At 47.0% G+C, this 18122-nt stretch overlaps 3 protein-coding genes across 3 annotated transcripts; 1 reads left to right on the top strand and 2 right to left on the bottom strand.

The window, feature by feature from the left end:
- Nucleotides 1-159: 159 nt before the first annotated feature.
- LOC126556557 (serine-rich adhesin for platelets-like) lies at nucleotides 160-10124 on the top strand. The gene is made up of 7 exons (XM_050211856.1): nucleotides 160-733; nucleotides 806-1167; nucleotides 1233-1319; nucleotides 1394-1494; nucleotides 1587-1893; nucleotides 1963-3790; nucleotides 3969-10124. The coding sequence occupies exons 1-7, from the start codon at nucleotides 182-184 to the stop codon at nucleotides 10116-10118; spliced, it is 9387 nt and encodes a 3128-aa protein (XP_050067813.1). The 5' UTR covers nucleotides 160-181; the 3' UTR covers nucleotides 10119-10124.
- Nucleotides 10125-12350: 2226 nt separating this feature from the next.
- Nucleotides 12351-13806, bottom strand: LOC126558040 (methyltransferase-like protein 17, mitochondrial). The gene is made up of 3 exons (XM_050213975.1): nucleotides 12871-13806; nucleotides 12524-12804; nucleotides 12351-12456 (listed from the first exon to the last, which is right to left on the bottom strand). Exons 1-3 carry the CDS (start codon nucleotides 13804-13806, stop codon nucleotides 12351-12353), a joined length of 1323 nt encoding a protein of 440 aa, XP_050069932.1.
- Nucleotides 13807-14078: 272 nt separating this feature from the next.
- Nucleotides 14079-15002, bottom strand: LOC126560067 (uncharacterized). Its single transcript, XM_050216228.1, has 4 exons — nucleotides 14810-15002; nucleotides 14607-14729; nucleotides 14283-14544; nucleotides 14079-14223 (listed from the first exon to the last, which is right to left on the bottom strand). The coding sequence occupies exons 1-4, from the start codon at nucleotides 15000-15002 to the stop codon at nucleotides 14079-14081; spliced, it is 723 nt and encodes a 240-aa protein (XP_050072185.1).
- Between the last annotated feature and the right edge of the window lie 3120 nt (nucleotides 15003-18122).

The following is an 18122-nucleotide window of genomic DNA, read 5'->3' as shown; positions in this document are numbered from 1 at the left end:
TGCGTGTGTTGGGTCTTACGAGCAATGTTTACAATGATTCATTAATTCTTCCAATGCACCTGCGTTGCTGGCGTTATTTCGGCGCAAATTGCTAATTTATCTATTCCATCTTTCTTTCGCTCTTCTCCGTTGTGTGCAGTAAACGAAAAAAAGGAGAAGCAGAAAAAAACGAGCAATAAAAATGCGTGAAAATCCCGATGACGTGAGTCCGCAGATATGGAAAGAGTGGATCCTGGAGGCGATACGGCGCATCCGGTTCCAGAAGCAGCGACCCAGCATACAGCGCATCTGTCAGGCCATCGGCAGCCACCACAAGTTCCACGAGGACATAGTGGCGGAAAAGTTGGAGGAAGCGGTCGAGGCCGGCTCGGTACTGAAGGTGTACAACAAGGGACTCCATTCGTACAAAGCGCCCACCTCGACCCAGCGGCGTGTCATCAACGTCACGAACGAGAGCAACCTATCGCGGCTGGTAGCGAAAGCGGTCCGCGATCTGGGCGAGTTCGATGGTTCGTCACAAAAATCGATCGAAAACTATGTCCAGCAAACGAACAATCTGCACATAGCGCCCGATACGGACTACAAAAGTGTGATCCGCAATGCGATCCGGATCGCGCTCGGGGAGGATACGATCATGCAGGAAGGCCGATTGTACAAACCGGGCCCGGTCTTTAAACCGATCACGAAACGCAAATCGACCTCACCGAAAAAGCGTGGCAGCAAGCATTTAGATGTAAGTTTCTCTGTCCCTACTCTCTGTAGAGAACAACGATGGATTCGCTCCCTTTTTCTCTGCACATTTTAGCGTTCGACCGACGGAAGCATTTGTTTGGTGTGCCAGGAAGCGGACGGTAATGCGTCGGACGATGAGTGCGAAACACTTACCAGCTGCAGCAGTTGTGGAGCAGGGCTGCACGACAGTTGTGCGAACGGAAATGGGGGACATAGCAGTCGAACGGTGACACTATCACGCCTGCTGGAAAAGGGCAACGTTTGGCACTGTGAGGAGTGTAAGGTGTGTGATGCGTGCGCGAACCAGGACGACGATGAGGAGGACGGTGTGAAGGGGGTGTGTTTGTTGGATTGTTGGAGCTGTAAGAAACATTTCCATCTGTCCTGTCTTAATCCACCACTGACGGAGATGAAGAAATGCAAAACCGCTTGGAGGTAAGAGTTTTTGTTGGCGAGCATAATGGAGAACGCTTTTAAAATGTATTTGATTACGCTTTTAGATGCTCCGATTGCTTAAGCCAATCCAGGGACAGTGATAGGAAGTCCAGCATAATGCGACCAGCAACGGGCGAAAAGAAGCGAAAAAGGTATTTCAAGATTAAACGCACACAGTATTTTAAGAGTTAAAGTTAATCGAATACTTATTTTTCCCATTGAACAGATTACTCACAGGCGATAAAGATCCAAAGGGGAGTACAGAAGCTATCAGTCTACCAGTACCTTACAAAAATCCTTACGATTCACCCAATGAAGATGCTATAGGTAAGCGGCTCCCTCTCCAACGGCGAGAATCCACAACGAGAATATGGGATGTAAATAAAATTACCCTTCTGTTGTTTCGTTTCCAAATGTAGAAAAACAAACCCTCCCGGAAGGTGTGACGCAGCAGGACGCCGAACTGTACAAGTATGTGCGCGAACAGTCGACAAAGATTGTGGTCGGTGTGTCGAAGACAGCTAGCAAGCATAACAACAACAACGGTGAACGTGGCCGACACTTCTCACCCGATCGTCCTAGCCATCAGACAACCTCCAACAGTATTCTCCAACAATCGCCATCGAAATTGATGGCAGCGCAGGACCGTTGTCCGGCGGCGATCGAGTTTGGGAAGTACGAAATCGAAACGTGGTATTCAAGTCCCTTTCCGCAGGAATATGCTAGGTAAGTCTCACCCTCATCATGAGGTAAAGGTTTTAATTTACTAAAGAATAGTATTCTTCTTCCCGCCAGACTACCGAAGCTTTTCCTCTGTGAGTTTTGCCTAAAGTACACCAAAAGCAAGGCGGTACTGCAAAGACATCAGGACAAATGCTCCTGGCGCAATCCGCCCGGCACGGAGATCTACCGTCACGACGGTGTGTCCGTGTTCGAGGTCGATGGGAATGCGAACAAAATCTACTGTCAGAATCTGTGCCTGCTGGCGAAGCTGTTTCTCGATCACAAAACCCTATACTACGATGTGGAACCGTTCCTGTTCTACGTGCTAACGCGCTACGATCGCAAGGGCTACCACTTGGTTGGATATTTCTCAAAGGAAAAGCACTGTCAGCAAAAATACAACGTATCATGCATTATGACGATGCCACAGTATCAGCGCCAGGGTTACGGTCGGTTTCTGATCGACTTCAGCTACCTGCTGAGCCGGGAGGAAGGTCAACCGGGCACGCCGGAAAAGCCACTGTCCGATCTTGGTCGGGTATCGTACTACGCGTACTGGAAATCGACCGTTCTGAACTATCTGCACGAATTTCGGCGCCGTTCAGAACCACTCTCGATACAGCAGATCTCGCAGGAAACGGGCATGGTCATACCGGATATTGTCCTTGCGCTGCAGCTGCTGTCCTTCATCAAGTACCGGAAGATTGATCGTGGCGGCGGCTTTAAGGTATACCAACCGCTCATCTGCATTGATTGGCGGCTGGTAGACAAGCAACACGAGCGTATGGTAAGGTCTCGGGCGCGTCTTGCCATCGAAAAAGAATGTCTCCGATGGACGCCACTGTTCCTGTCCAATACGGCATCATTTTCCGAGCTCGATATTAGCAATATTCCGCTAGATATAACGGGGGCAGACAATGATGCGGAACCTGAAGCTGCGGATCGGATGAACCCGGCCGTTGTTAGTCCGAAACCTGAGGAAGAATCGGATCGGGAAGAGAAGGATCAACACCAAGCATCACGAACTGTCAAAGGTGGTAGTGCGGCAGGACCTGCATCCCAACAGTCACATCGAAAGGGCGAATCATCGGGTAAAAGAAAGAAGCGTGGACGGGATTCATCACCAGCGCCACCACCAGCATCGTCGGAAAGTACTACGGTTTCGCGTGGTAATAACAAATCTCACGCTCTGAAAGTGGAAGAACAAACGGATGAGGATGAAACGGTAGTAGCTGCCCTAACCAACCGTACCAGCAATGCTGCGATGCTTGGAGGACGAAAAAGGGGACGAGCTGTGGTGCAAGAAAAGGAATCTACCAAAATTGGAAACACATCCGAAAGGCTTCGGAAGCGTCGTCGGTTGGATTCGGAAGAAACGGTAGAGGAGAAAACAGCCGCGTATAACAGTCTGTTGAAAGATACCTCTCTCAATTCCGGCAGACTGGCTGGTGGTCTGCGAAGAAAACGGTCAAATATGAGACTTTCCGACTCTGAGCAGGAGGCTGAACAGGAACGTACACGACCCGCTAATGAGCAAAGAACGCGACCACTCAAAACATCCACCCGAGACGGTGATACTACAGTAAATGGTGGTAGCGTGTTTGGGCGTACCATAGACACGAATGCAGCAGATCAACGCTCATCCCCAGTAGTGTCGGCTGGGATGGCTAACAAACGAGCTGGCGGTAATACGGGAATGCGGAACTCCAAGCGCTTGGCCAACAGTCCAGCGAATGTATGTGAAAGCGAAGAACCCGCGGAAATCGCGGTACAGGCTGTGGAGAAGTCGAAACCATTTCGAACCAGCTCCTCAACGGCTGGATCGGTGAGGCAGAAGCAGCAGCAGCAGCAACAGCAACATCACACAGCGCAAGAAGCAGCGTCCAAAGCGTTACAAATGGTATGTATTTCAACAAGACTGATCATAGTTACGAGATTTCGATTCGACTTACGGTACGGTCAAAGTCAATTGTCGAATTGATTGTCAGCGATAATTCTACGGATGAAATCAAGAGACAAAGTCAATTTAATTTCAAAATTCTTATCAAATTTTTTTTCACTTACTTCTCTTTCCCCAGTTACCTTCCTCCTCGTCCTCATCGTCGATTGCGGGTTCGCGTTCGCTTTCACCCACGAAGAAGGAAGCAACGGGAGCCACTGTTAACGCGCTCGGTTCGAGCAGCAGTAAGGTGCGCCATAAAACTTCACCCACAACATCTGGCGTCGGTGGACGTAGCCATAAGAAGCGACAGGGAAAGAAAGCGATCGTACCGGTGGCGGATGTGAGCGAAGACTACTCATCCGGTGAGGCGGACGATGAAATGGAGGAAGAAACGCGCAGTGCCCCGGCAGCAACGATTCCGGCAGCATCAGTAGCTCCAGCAGCAGCAGCAGCAACCGCAGCACCAACAGCAATCATTCCGAAGAAATCTCCCGCTAAAAGCTCACCGCACAATAATGCCCTCGCGGTGGTAAATAATGGTACGAGCACTGCAATAATGGCGCCGAAAGTGTCACCACGTGCACCGCGCGATCATTCTCTAAGCCCGAATGGAAAGGGTCAGAAGAGCAAGACAATAACCGAAAGACGCCTGAAGGAGGATGGTACAGAGAGGACTGCACGAATGACAACGGAACCAGCGACCGACAGTAACATCCTTCAGTCTACTGGGCAAGAAAGTAGCACTACAACCTTACCGAAAGTGCAGGCAAGTACAAGCAGTTCCACACAACAGCATACAACAGAAGCTACCAACGTAGTGATTTCTGCCAGTTCCAAAGAGGACGTAGTAAAGGAAGAATCCAGCTCTACAAACAACCGTCCATCTGTTGAGGGTGGTGGAAGTTCCGTCATCAGTCGGCCGACAGGATTTTCCGATCGAAGTTCCTCGGAGCATGGGAAGGAAAATGTTGCCATCAAAGCCGAGCAGAAAGAAGGAGTCATTCTACAAGCGCCGTCCTCAAATCCTGTTACTCCGGAGAAGAAGGATATCATCACCAGTCGATCGGCTTCCAGTAATGAATCTTTCACTCGAGCAAGCCCAACAAAAGTACCCGAACAGGGGAAAAACGATACGTCGAAAGTAACGCCGCCCCAGGGCAGCAGTGGAAGTAGTGGCAGCGTTATAAGCGAGACGCTACCACTTGTCAATGGTGTAGAGATCAACGAAAAAATCTCTGTGATAACTGAATCAAAAAACTGTCTCTCGACAACAGGAACTACTGAACCGATGATGATGCAGTCGAATGTTTCGGAAGTGGGCAACCATACGCACGACGCTGCTGGTAACGCTACTATCGCTTCTTCTGGAACGAATGTAAAAACACCGGAGCAGAAAACGGTTGGAACAATGGTCGATCCCGGTCAGACGGCAAATGGTGGTGCGGAATGCCGCTCACCTAAACAAAAGCACATACATGATGCTGACAGCAGTACAAATCGAACATCCGTAGAGCGTGCTTCTAATGGAGCAAATAATACGGCCAGTGTGTTGAAGATCAACGAAAACTACGACAAACATCATCACAACCAGCAGCAACAACAACATCACGCCGAACCGCTCCGAAATCGCCCGAAAGTAATCGTGGATAGTATCTCTAGTAACCCCACCACTCCGGGAGATGCTAAAGTGAAGGAAGATCCACCAGCGGACGCATCTAAGGTGACCGAAGTTATTCGGACAAGGGAAGAATCGAAGGAGTCGGTTGCTAAAAGCACTGAAACTGGAATAATCCAACAAACTTCGACGATCGTACCAGCTGTCCAGCAACCTTCGACTCCTGCAACGGTGCACGAGATGGCGATGCACAAGAAAAAGTTTATGAAAACGATGGAGAACACCAATGACGCAACTCCGCCGCAGCCAGCAAAAACTTCGGCACCCATTTCAAGCGATAAAGCGGATCAGTCAGTAATCAAACAGACCGATGAGGTCACCAATGTAAAGATGGCTAACTTCACGCACACAACCACTGGAATTAGTAACAATACAAATGTGTCCGGTTCCTTAGCTTCCTCTTCAACGAATGGCAATGAAACAGCAAGCGTACCTGGTGCTGTAGACATTCGGAAGGAAAGATCACCTACCAAAACCACTAGCTCTGCATCCTCTTCAACAGTGAACACTCCCGTGACAACCGGATCTTCAAAGAGTGCAAAAAACGATGCATTCAAAATGGTGTCCTCGCACAGTACTAGTACTGCTGCTAAGGTTTCCGACAGTTCCGTAGTAAGCACGGCAACTTCCTGCGCTACAGCTGTTGTAACTAGTGCTGCTGTTTCTCTGATGGACGTTGGTGGAAAGCGAAACGATTCAAGCACGGTGACGGGAGGATACGGAGGTGTAGAATCAAAGTCTGAGTCAAAGCGAGGAAAAGATAAATTGTCTGCTGCAAGTAGTGGTTCTTCTGCTAGCAACAGCACCACCAACATCATAATTCCAGTGAGCGTGTCAGATGATTGTGGTAAAACAAGCCGTAGTAACTCAACTTCGTCCTCATCGGCAAGCGAACAACAACCGGTGGCGGGTAAACGGTCGGGTTCTACATCATCGTCCACTAGCTCTTCGGGATCGTCGGGATCAAGTAGCACGAAGGGCGAGCATCCGCCATCATCAACCTCCAGTACAACGATGTCCTCTGTAGCAGCCGGTGCTACTGGCACAGCTTCTTCCAAGCGTTCAGAAGCAAATGCACGAAAGGAAGCGATGAAGCATAATGCGGCAAGTTCGTACGGTAGTACTCAGGGTGCTAACAACAGTACCAACAGCAACAACACAACTCCAACTGTCAATAGTCATTGCAAAGTTTTGCAACAGGAAAGTCAAGTTCATCAGCACCAACAACAGCAACACCAACAACAGCAGCAGCAACAACAACTGCAACACCAGCAGCAACATCAGCATCCACAGCAACACTCACAACAGCATTCATCTCAGCATCCGCAAAATCCGCACCAGCATCATCAACAGCAGCATCAGCAGCAACAACAGCACCATCAGCAGCAGCAGCAACAACAACAACAGCAGCAGCAACAGTATCATATGAGCTCTAAATCATCCACCATGTCATCGCTGTTGATGGATGGATCGGGTATCAGCACACCGTCCGGATCTTCAATGCAAGGTGGCATGGGTGGTGCTGGCATCGCAAACAATCTACCCGTGAGCTCCTCATCTCCTTCGATAGGAGTACCCGGTAACGTTCACTCCGGAAGCATGATGATGTCGTCCGTTCCTCCTGGGTCTGGTATGGGTCCTGCGAGTGGGATGGGCATGAACAATACATCGTCCTCGTGTCGGACGGATAAACATACTTCATCCTCTAAACATTCGATGCACGACCCCAAGACGACGATCGATCTGAACAAGATGAGCTCCCAATTTCCCGGTATCAATCAGCTGCCCAGCTACGCACCATCGCAGTACTGGCAGTTGGATCCATACTATCAGAGTTACAACCTTACGCATCTGGACACGAGCAGTCAGAAATCACCGAACAAGTTTCATCTCGATCTAGCGACCAGCATGGCGTACGGAAGCTTTCCCTCCAATCTGTATTCTTCGTTCCAGCATCAGGAGCAACAGTATCAGCAAGTACCACCAGCAGCTGCATCAACACCGGCCTATCAGCCGAAAGAGCGAACCAATGTAAAGTCCGATCGTAAGGGATCTTCCGCTAGTAGTACAATCGAACAATCGTCCTCATCCTCAACGTCCTCCGGAGCAACCAAGCACGGGAAGTCTTCGAAGGCGTCCACCACGAACGCCTCTGCAACTGCTGATGATGGTAGCAAGTTTAAGGGTAACAACAGTACTCCGGACGTTCACCATCTCTCGCAACATTCTTCACAACAGCAGCAACAGCAACAACAACACCAACAGCAGCAACAACAACAACAGCAACTTTGTCCGTCACCGTACGATACGGGGTTGCTGTGTGCGAAAGTGAACCAATACCATCATCTCTCCTCGGCTCAGGTTGTACAGCATCCACATCAGCTAGCACAGCAACATCATCAGCAACAACAACACCAACAGCAACATCAACATTATCAACATCAGCAGCAACAACACACACAACACACGCAGCACAAATCGATGCAGAAGGGTAAAAACGATTCCACCAACAAGCTGAACGATTCTTCCTGTATGGTTGCTGGAGCAGCTAAGTCATCACCTGCGGTCAATGACCCAACAACTGCTGCCTCCTGTCACGCCTCGGTACAACAGCAAACGATGCATCTGATGGGCAATGGGGATGGCGATGGTACAACCGGTGGTACACAACCGGACATGAAGCAGCAGGGTACGCCAAGCGGTGAACATTCCATTGGTGTGTACACACCGGAATCAACAACCTCAAACTCGGTTCAAAGTTTGCATCAGTACGGACAGTGCGATATCGACGTAAGTCAGCTAGGATTGGAATCACCGGCCAGTATAGCGAGTGATGTGACATCGCAAAATTCGGCTGATGCGATACGACCACCGAGTGTGGTTTCGCAACATGGTGGATCGATTGGAGGACCTTACTCGGACTGTTCGGTACATCAACAGCAACAAATGCAGCAGCAGCAGCAGCAGCAGCAGCATCAGTCACAAATGCACATGGCGATGCATACGCACGTGCCTGAAACGAGTCCACAGCATCCACCCCAGCAGATGACAATAATAGCTAACAATAGTGGTGGCAATGGAGCTGGTGGTGGTGGTGGTGGCACAACTGGCGGAGGCTCAGGTAATGGTAGCGGTCGGGGCAAGCAGCATCCTTCGCAACAGCAGCATCTTGCTCAGCAGCAGATTCCTCACGGTGGAAATAGTGGCACGGGTCGATCACAGCGTGCATCTACCCCAAAAGTCAGTCGCAATACACCAACCCCGGGAGCGCAACAGCAGCGTCATCAAAGCCGCACAACACCACCGGTAGTAAGCAATGTGATACAACCGATCGTAAGTCCTGGCCATCATCAGCAGCAACAGCAACAGCAGCAACACCAACAACAGCAAGCAGCAATGCAGGCAGCTTCGCTGAATCAACAGCAACAGCAGCAGCAGCAACAACACCAACAACAGTTAGCGCTCCAGCAACAGATGCACCAAACGTACGGACAGTCGCTTAACCATCAAGCACACAGTCAAAACATGCATCAAGCTGCGGCGAGTGGTGGATATCTGGGAGCGCAACTTGCCCTTTCCGGACAAGCACCACCCTACCCGCAATCACCAACCTCCTACGGAAGCGTCATACAGCACCGAATGTCCAACAACCACACACCGGCAAGTCTGCATAGTCCGCACCAGCGTCTGGGAGCATCGCCCGTGTCCTCGTGCGCCGTATCTTCGGCCAACAACTTTTACGTTCAGCAACAGCAACAGTCGGGTGGCGTAACACATCCCGGTTCACACACACCAATCCCTCAGGCACCAACACCAGCTCCAACACCAACCCCAACGCCGACTCCCCAACTTGAGCCACAATCGTGTCAGGGTGGAGCGACGGCGCAACAAATCCAGCAGCAAGGACCTCAAATATCTTGCCTCTCGAAACTACAACAACTCACCACAAACGTGGACATTTGTAACTCCCCGGTTACACCACCTCCCTCCGCCCACCATGCCCCCCATCCGCACGGAGGTGGACCACCGGGTGGTGGTGGGGGTGGCAGTGGAGCGAGCGGAACTAGTACGAACCCAGCCGCAGGTGGCGGTAATATGGTGGCAGCTCAGAACGTTGTCCGCAACATATCCACCCCACCGGTATCGATCCATTCGGCTGCCCAGATGTCCACCATTAACTATCACAAGTACTACACCGGGAACATGAACATGCCAACGATTGCTCAGAATGCAGCGGCGGCTGCTGCTGTAGCTGGTGCGGCACGGCGTAATGCAGCTGCTGCATCGTCCGCACAGATCCAACATATGGCGGCGGCGGCAAACCGTTCCAGCAGCGTTAGTCCAAATGTGGCCATTAGTACGAATCTGATGTCACCGTACGGGTCGTTGAATGGGTACCGGATGACGACGGCTGGTCAATCGCCTGGTACGGGCGGTTATATTGGCAATCCGGCGGCCGGTTTTATCCAGAACTCGGCACAGCTCGGTCCGGTACAGATGGGTGTGATGAACATGCAGTCGCAGTATCAGGATCCGAGCGCGATCCAGCGAGCTCAGCAGAACTCAATGTACTCATCCTACTCGGCCTATCTGCCTCCGATGAGGCGCTGAACATAGTTAGCAGAGTTAGCAGTAGGACACACGAAAGGGATCCCCAGTGGGGGCGCGCCTTAAAACGAAAAAAAAAAAAATTGCAACCCAAATTATTTGCCATCCTTGTATGTATGTATGCACATTGAATTCGTATTACTTTTTTTAATTATGTTTGAAAATGGGGCAGGAGATGATTATGTAGAGTAGTGCAGAACAACATCCACTATTTTGATTGTAAAGAACATACACACCTACAATAAGCTCAATATTTTATTTCACCTGTACACGTGTGTGTGTGTTTCGGTGCGGTCAACTGGCCCGGCTGGTCCGTTGTATCTCTCGCTAATTTAACTGCACATAACTACAACCGTATTGTTTAGGCAAGTGTAGGATTACAGATTAGAACTAGGTAAAGTGGAGGAGATGGTTTGGTCAAACACACAAGGCACTCACAAGCAGCAAAACACAAATAATGGAGGAAGGTCACCATTTTAGATATGCGGCATATGTAAAGGACAGTAGAACGCAACCACACGCAATTTGTGTGCCACAACACAAATAATCCAAGCACTATAGGGTGAAGTTTTTGTAAACTATAGAAATATCAGCATCTCGATTAACAGAAAAGGAGGAGGATATAGGCAGTACCGGTTTATGTTTTTACATTTTTACGATTCCTTCCTAACTTTTGGTTGTACTTTACTTAGTTTTTCGCCCCGATGGAGTCGTCTCCTTCCCGAATTAGTGCGCCTATACATACATACCTATATACATATTATATATATCTAAATATTAAAAAAAGGAATGTAGAATAATACGGGGTTTTAAAGCACAGAAAACATAGACACGAACGAGAAAAAAAGGCTCGATTTTTATTATGCCATCGCTCTCGATAACGTACAACGTCTCGCGTCTCTCTCTCTTGCGCGCGCTCCAGTGGTTTATAAGTTAATTAGAGGAGTGTGGTGTGGTGGTATCACATTATGCTGTTGTAGTGTTTAAGTTTTTGTTGTTTGTGTGAGAGGACCTGTTTCATCGGAACTCTAAGGATAAGGGGTGAAGCAGTAAGACTCTGTAAGGATGTTTTGTGCTAAGATGCTGCTTTTTAAGTCATATATGTGTAGGTAACAAAAGGACGATGTTGTTAACGAAAGTAACCGGCATCTCCACATCCTCAAAAACACACACACACACACACACACACAAGTATAAATACCAAGTTAAGTTATATGAGTTATATTAGCCAGATGCGCAGCGAGGTGTGTTTTGTGACACGAGACCTGGAGTGTTGAGTGTAAGTGTGAGTTAAAATTACAAACTGCTACAAAAGCATATGGGGCGGGTATGTTAGAAAGGAATATTAGCAATTGATTAATTAAACCTGTACACACACATACATCATAAACACACGCGTACGCGTGCTCGTGCCCAAGTTGTTTGAAAAAGTATAATAAACAAACAAATCAATCTACACAAATACACGATGATTTTGCACGAATGTTTCAAAGTTCTGGTGTCGCATCCGATATACTCTGCTGAATGAACGAGAAATGTAACTGATAAATAATCCACACTACCGGGTCGGTCGCATCCATCAACGGCCCGAAGCGGATCGGTGACAATACTCCAAAAGTTTATAAAGAATCTATCGTAGATAATTTTGAAACGGAAAGTTAATCATTGACCAAACATTGGAGAATAGATGTTGGAATAATAGGTACTTTTTCTATCAAGCTGGATCGCTATCATCTTGCAAGATCCTTCGCTTGCACTCGCCTGCAATCGAAAGATCCTAGATTAGCCTGGTTTCGGTGGACATGAGGATGTCATTAGAGAACGTCCCATAGTCTTTTTGTTTTACTTCGAGAAAGGGTAGCCGAGAACGATTTACAAGACTGCTGCTACAGGTTCCCTTAGCACATGATTGGTCATAAGTGCCAGTTGCATCTTACTATTGATAGTAGATTGGTTCGAGCACGTTATGAGTATAATATCGTACAACCTACAGATGAATCGATTCATTCACAATGTATCAAGGTGAAACGCAATCAGCAGGCGATCGAGTGCAAATTTCATAGGTTATCTACAGTTTGAAGTAGTTAACAACATTTGAGGCGCCTAATTAGTTCTACCTTTCGTAGTATGAAAGATTCCTTTGAAAGAAGACTAACTTAATGCAAATACTTTATAAAGTCTTATTGTACCTTGACTATCAACATTTTATTTTATATCTATTTATTTATCAGTATTTCAAGTCTCTCCATTAGCTTTTTCTTCTTGCTCGCTATTCAACCACTGGATGTGCATCGGGAGCAGGTCACCCCATCGACTAGCTTTGGCGCACCGGTGTACAATTCTGCAAAGAAAAAAACGGGAAGAATAGACCATTTTTTCGAAAAACCAGCTCTTCTCTCAACACTTACTGGCCATGTTTTGCCGTCGTAAAGGCAACGTCACGCAACTTTCCATCCGTCGAACAAACGTGACAAACGCAATGCTTCGAACGTACAGCCGTTGGACGTACGAGGCGGGGAAAGGCGTGTGCACTGTCCGGTGGACCCTTCCTATAAACCAGATACGAGTAAAGAATACTTCCATACTGATGTCCATCAGAGGACGGAAAGCTGCGCGTGTAAGTAGCTTCAAAGTTGCAAGGCGTTCCATCATCTTTGACTATCCGTGGGCAAGCCTTCGTATGAGGACACTAAAATTAATGGAAAAGGTATTTTTTTATTCAAAGAGGTGGAATTCTTCTTGCTCATCCACTTACCGGTGCAAATAGATGCTTCTCGTCCGTATCATAATTCCGTCGAATGTGGTTACGAACACCGTCCAACAGCTGGAAGCCCGCATTCGAACCCTGCTCGACCAGTATCAAATACTTATCGAACGTGCTGTACAACTGATCCACCAGCTCGTACAACCGGCGCCGGGATGATTGATCAAACAGCGAAAATGCACTCAACACGATATCATATTTCCGGTCCGGATTAGCTGGCAAAAACTGGCGGTAAAACACATTCCGTAACATCGTGCCTTTGTTCGGATCACCTTGCCGCAACACAAGCTCTGCCAGATCATTCATATGGCGCGATTTATCCACCGAAAGTAGCTCAAACAGATGCTCCCGCCAAAAGTCCGTAACGGCCCACGTCCCAGTACCGACACCTGCCCCAAAGTCAAGAAAACTGCGTGGCTTCAGCTCCGGATCACGCTGATTGATTTCGGTAAAGATACGCTTCAACACCGCGTACTCAGCATCTGCCCGGCCAATTAACTGCGTCAGACAGCTGTACTCGTCGTGCATATCAAAGGCGGAAGAATTCTGCCGCCGAGCACTGGAAGGCATCCGTTCGCTCGGTCTGTCGGCACCCCGGTTCGATGGTGTATCGAGCGGGAACCATTTACGTGATCGAACACAGTTGTTTAACCGTTGCCCATCGGTAATGAGACTTTTGAGCGGATAGTCCTTGACGCATTTCATGATTGCGTCGTGTATTTCTGGCCCTATTGCCGTGTTGTTGCATTTGATGCGGCCACGATGTTTGCGTGGCTTCAGTCCCTGTTCCGTAATTTCCTTCTCGGTGATTGAATCGAGCTCACACTTTACTTTGGTAGTGTAGTGGAACTTGCCAAACGTCGCCGTACATGGTAGCTGTAAGCTTTTTGTGGTTTGTATCCTAAAATGGGCCAGAAAAACACTCATTTCTGGTTGTGCAAGCAAAGAAAAAAACACTACCGGTTTGAGTGCTGATGTTTATTTGCGCGTTTTGTTTACATTCGGCAGCACACGCAGCCCGAGCTGTCACTGCTCGATTTGACAATACAGGCGGCTAATGACGCAGGCAGGGCTCGTGTACGAGTTTAGTTGGGCGGCTAAAAAGTAACGTTCTTTTGTGGGTCTTGTTTCTTTCAAACAGTTCTACTTAAACCGACATTGTGAAAGTGTGCACTTGTGGAGAGCGACACCAGCTCATCTCATACGACAGCCTCATCGTAGTCCTCAATATCATCTCCGTAATCGATTTCGGCTTCCAGCGATGGATTAATCGAACCTCCGATCGTCTCTCCCGGCTTCATCACCTTCACACCCTTATCACCTATCCGTAAGCAATTAAACGATCTACAAGAAGAGAAACATTATCAGCTACAGGAAGTCACAGTCACAACAGTTATTCTCACCTGGAAAACAATTCATAACCCTCGAAGTTCCCATTCATCTCCATACACACGTGCATGTTCCGGCCGACAAAGTACACATCGTAAAAGTTGGCACACACTTCGATGAAATCGAACCGGGGCGGATGTACGCAGATCGGTTTCGGATTCTTGCCACTGATGCGATTTTTCGTCAGCACGCGATTATTGAATATCATACGAAACTCGAACGCAAAGTCCTCCGGAATGTAGGTTAGATTCGCACATCCGTTCATGCTGAAAACACCTACAGAGAAGGGGGAGTACGAGAATACGGTGAAGTTCCCAAGGCAGGAGGTGTCGTCTTACCCAAACAGCAGCTACAGATGCCATGGCGACATTTGCATGGACTGGACGGTGATCCGAATGGTGCCGCTGAGAAGGTGGGAAGTTGCTTTCCTTCTGCTTCCTTTTCTTTGGTTCTGGCGAGGGCTGTTTGGGATTGTAGAAGTGCGAAAAACCTGTTTTAATTATACGTGCATCGCACAAGACAATTTGGAGTTCAAACTTACAGCGTAAAATGGCACGCAACTCCACAGCCGAAGAAGGTTCCCAATCGTGATGGAAAATGTTTTTAGCGGCTCCGGAAGAGCCTCCCTGCTCAACGAATGCAGCAGCATCTGCTGAGCTCGGCAAGACGACCACCAGTAGTACCGGCAGTACTAAACAACTCGCCACCGTCCACGCCATACGATCCATCACCATCTTGGCGCACGCAGTCAAACGAAAGTGAAATTACTTCCGAAACGAGCTTGTGGTCCTCTCTGCACGGCCGAACGACAAAAGAGAAACTGACGAGTGTAGTGTCGCGAGTGAAACTGTCTTTTGTCCACTGTGGAGCTTGAGTTGGGGTTAGCTGTTGTAGACGAAAAAATAAACGCACCTGAAAACGTACGAGACGCTCGAGACGGGATGCTGTATTGCTCCGATCGTGCGTCTGCTTTTATTCGGTCAGCTGAAAGGAAGGAAGCACACACACACACACGCACTTAGGAACTCACACACAAAGGTAGGCATTTTGTTAACCCTTATCTAACGCCTTATGACAAAGCAACGAAAGAGTTGAATGCTGGCGAAAGTGGGATCGTCGCTTGTAATGTTATTCCAAACCCCAAGTTGCAACTCACACTCTACTCGCAGGCTGCTGATAAGCATGCTGGAACGATGGAGGAGCGATGGATGCATTTTTGCGTTAGGTAGTGGGATTTTGTATAGGAACTTTACTTACTGTTTTGCTTCCCGAACATTCCAACAGCCGGGAATGTCTGCAATCGGCAGAAAAGCTTTTCAAATACGGGCTTAGATAGAATGACACATGCTTCACGTTAACGAGATTTGAATTGATGCAATTGTAACCTGCATTCGATGAGTAATTGGGCAGAAATAAGGGTAGCTTCATTACCTGTCGATATAAATAATGATCTTGTTAAACCGGCATGGCATACAGGCTCTCACTTTGGCAAACTAATTGCATTGCTCAACTTGTTTCATAAAGAGTTTTCTCAAGGTAGTAAAAGTGAGAGTTTTAAGTTTTACAAAAATTATGCAACCCGCATGACAAAGGTTCGTGTTCCAGAACACGTGTCCGAGAAGGTCTTCTAGATTTAATTGCGAGTTCAAATGAGAGGGACATGAATGAAATCTTCAAGATTTGTAGTTAATTTCGGTCTTAATTCTGACGCGTTGATCCACTCTAGTTTTCCATCTAGTAGAAGCAGATACTTTTTATTGCAATCTTAAATCTGCTGAAGTCTACTTACGAGTCTCGAGCCCAATAACAGGTCTCAAGGTTCAATATCTTCAGAGAAGAGTAACTTAATTTCTTAGTATCTGCTGGCTGAAATATGCCGTGTGGCTCATTTTAATGCTTGCATTAGTCACCCTTTTGCCGGAGTGGGTGTTTCGCTCACCATATAACAAGTTGGAGCATATACGCGTTGCGTAATATGTCGCTGTCAAATAAATACAATGCTTGCTTTGATTAAACGGTTCCAATGATCCAAATCTTTTTTCTGTTGCGATTCGAAAAGTAGGCAAACCCAAGGTTTCGGGATGTTTTGATCGTTAATCTAAGGTTTCGGCAAGCTTAAGAGTAGTTTAACGACATCCAAAATGTAGGTGTCTGGTTAGCTTAGCTGGACTCTCATATAAGATAATTGCGGTTTAAATGTATAAAGATTAAGGGTAAAATCTTGGCAAGGAAAGCCCGTTCCGAAGAGTCAGAAGTGGTAGGAAGTGGAGACCCCTCGACGTTGTAGTACCCAAAAAATTCTAGTTAAGACTATATCGATGACTATGTCCAAACTGTTCAGTTCCATTGAAAAAGCATCTGCTGGTAGAAGTAAACTTTTCCTGATAAATTTTCATTTGCAAATTCAAATTCTTCGCTATTTTTCTTCTGGATATTTCGCCAACAATTTTCAATTGTTCCGGAGTTGATTTTGAAGGATAGAAGAATACATCTGATATAGTTGAATAGTGCAATTTCTCTATAAAATTTCGGAAACTCTTGGACTTTTGGAAAAATACATCAGACACAGTATTGCCAAGCTTAAAATGCAAAATTTCTTTCAATTTCCAACCGAAAAAAAAACATCAAAAACCACCAACGTTATGTTGTGCTTTTCATAGTTCAAGATACGGGTTTATTAGTTTTCGTATGTCTCTTTTAATTTCTACACATCGTAACGTACCCTCTCTCCTTATCTCAACAAACAAAAAAAGAAAATCGAACTAAACTTAAAAGAAAAAACGAACAGTTCTCTCTAACACCACTCTATCACTTTCTTAGTCAACAAAATAGTCTCTTCAAAAGCACACAGAGCAATACAGCATAAGGATAAGAATTAAGGGAGGCGCTTATGATAATAGTACCCAGAAAGAATTTACTTTTTACTGTACTTTGGAAAGTGAAACATAAAAGAAAACAACTATCGGAAGGTTCCCTGTCAATTGATTTTTTCTCCTGTGATTTTTATGTCCCCTTTTACCATTGCTTGTGTTCCACATATTTCTCTCTCTTTCTCTCTCTCGTTATTTTTCCTTTCTAGTTCTTTTTTCTTCCACTGATCCCGTTGTTGTTACCATTCCTTCATGTACTTTTGCATACATATCACAGACATTTGTTTTTCCTAGTACAGTTTCCCAATTTCTTTTCCGTTTTCGTTTGCTTAATTGATCACTTCCCTGGCATTAAGTCTTCAATTTTGCTTGTGGGCCTAGCCCATTTCGTCCCTTCTATCGCCGGGAGACTTGTTGCATGGTTGAACGTCGCGTAATCTGTGTTTCCGGTTTCCCCACCGACCAAATATTATTGTGCGCCATTTAAAAACACGTCCAATGAGTCCCGTGTGTGTCTCGGAATACACGCCTTTCGACACCATGCAATAATTCTGATCCCGGCGGGAAGGGGGTTTGTTGATGACCATTTTGCGGTAATTGATATGAAGCTCGGCTTCTACCTTCTAGTGTTCTGCAAGTCCATTTCGAATAAACAGTAGTTGCAGGGTGCAATTCGATTGCACGCTCATGTTTCCATTCCGTTTACACACGTGTGACAAAGTGTTTTCCCTTAAAAGGCTACGCATTGCATTCCTTCGCTATAGTTAATCGTCCATCAAGTTGAGCAGGTTTGGGGCGAGAACTGAAACCGATAAGAGCAGAGCTATGGCACCAATAATTGATGACGAATTTTGTATCGGAACTTTCAATTTCCACAAGTCAACTTATGCAGAATCATTACTTACAACACAATCTAACACGGAAGCTTAATTTAAAAGAAGAGAACACACACAAAAAAACGGACTTCAACTTTCAGCAAGTTTT

Source organism: Anopheles maculipalpis, chromosome 2RL, assembly GCF_943734695.1.
Source record: "Anopheles maculipalpis chromosome 2RL, idAnoMacuDA_375_x, whole genome shotgun sequence".
NCBI lineage: Eukaryota > Metazoa > Arthropoda > Insecta > Diptera > Culicidae > Anopheles > Anopheles maculipalpis.
This window is presented reverse-complemented; position numbering and strand designations above follow the sequence as displayed.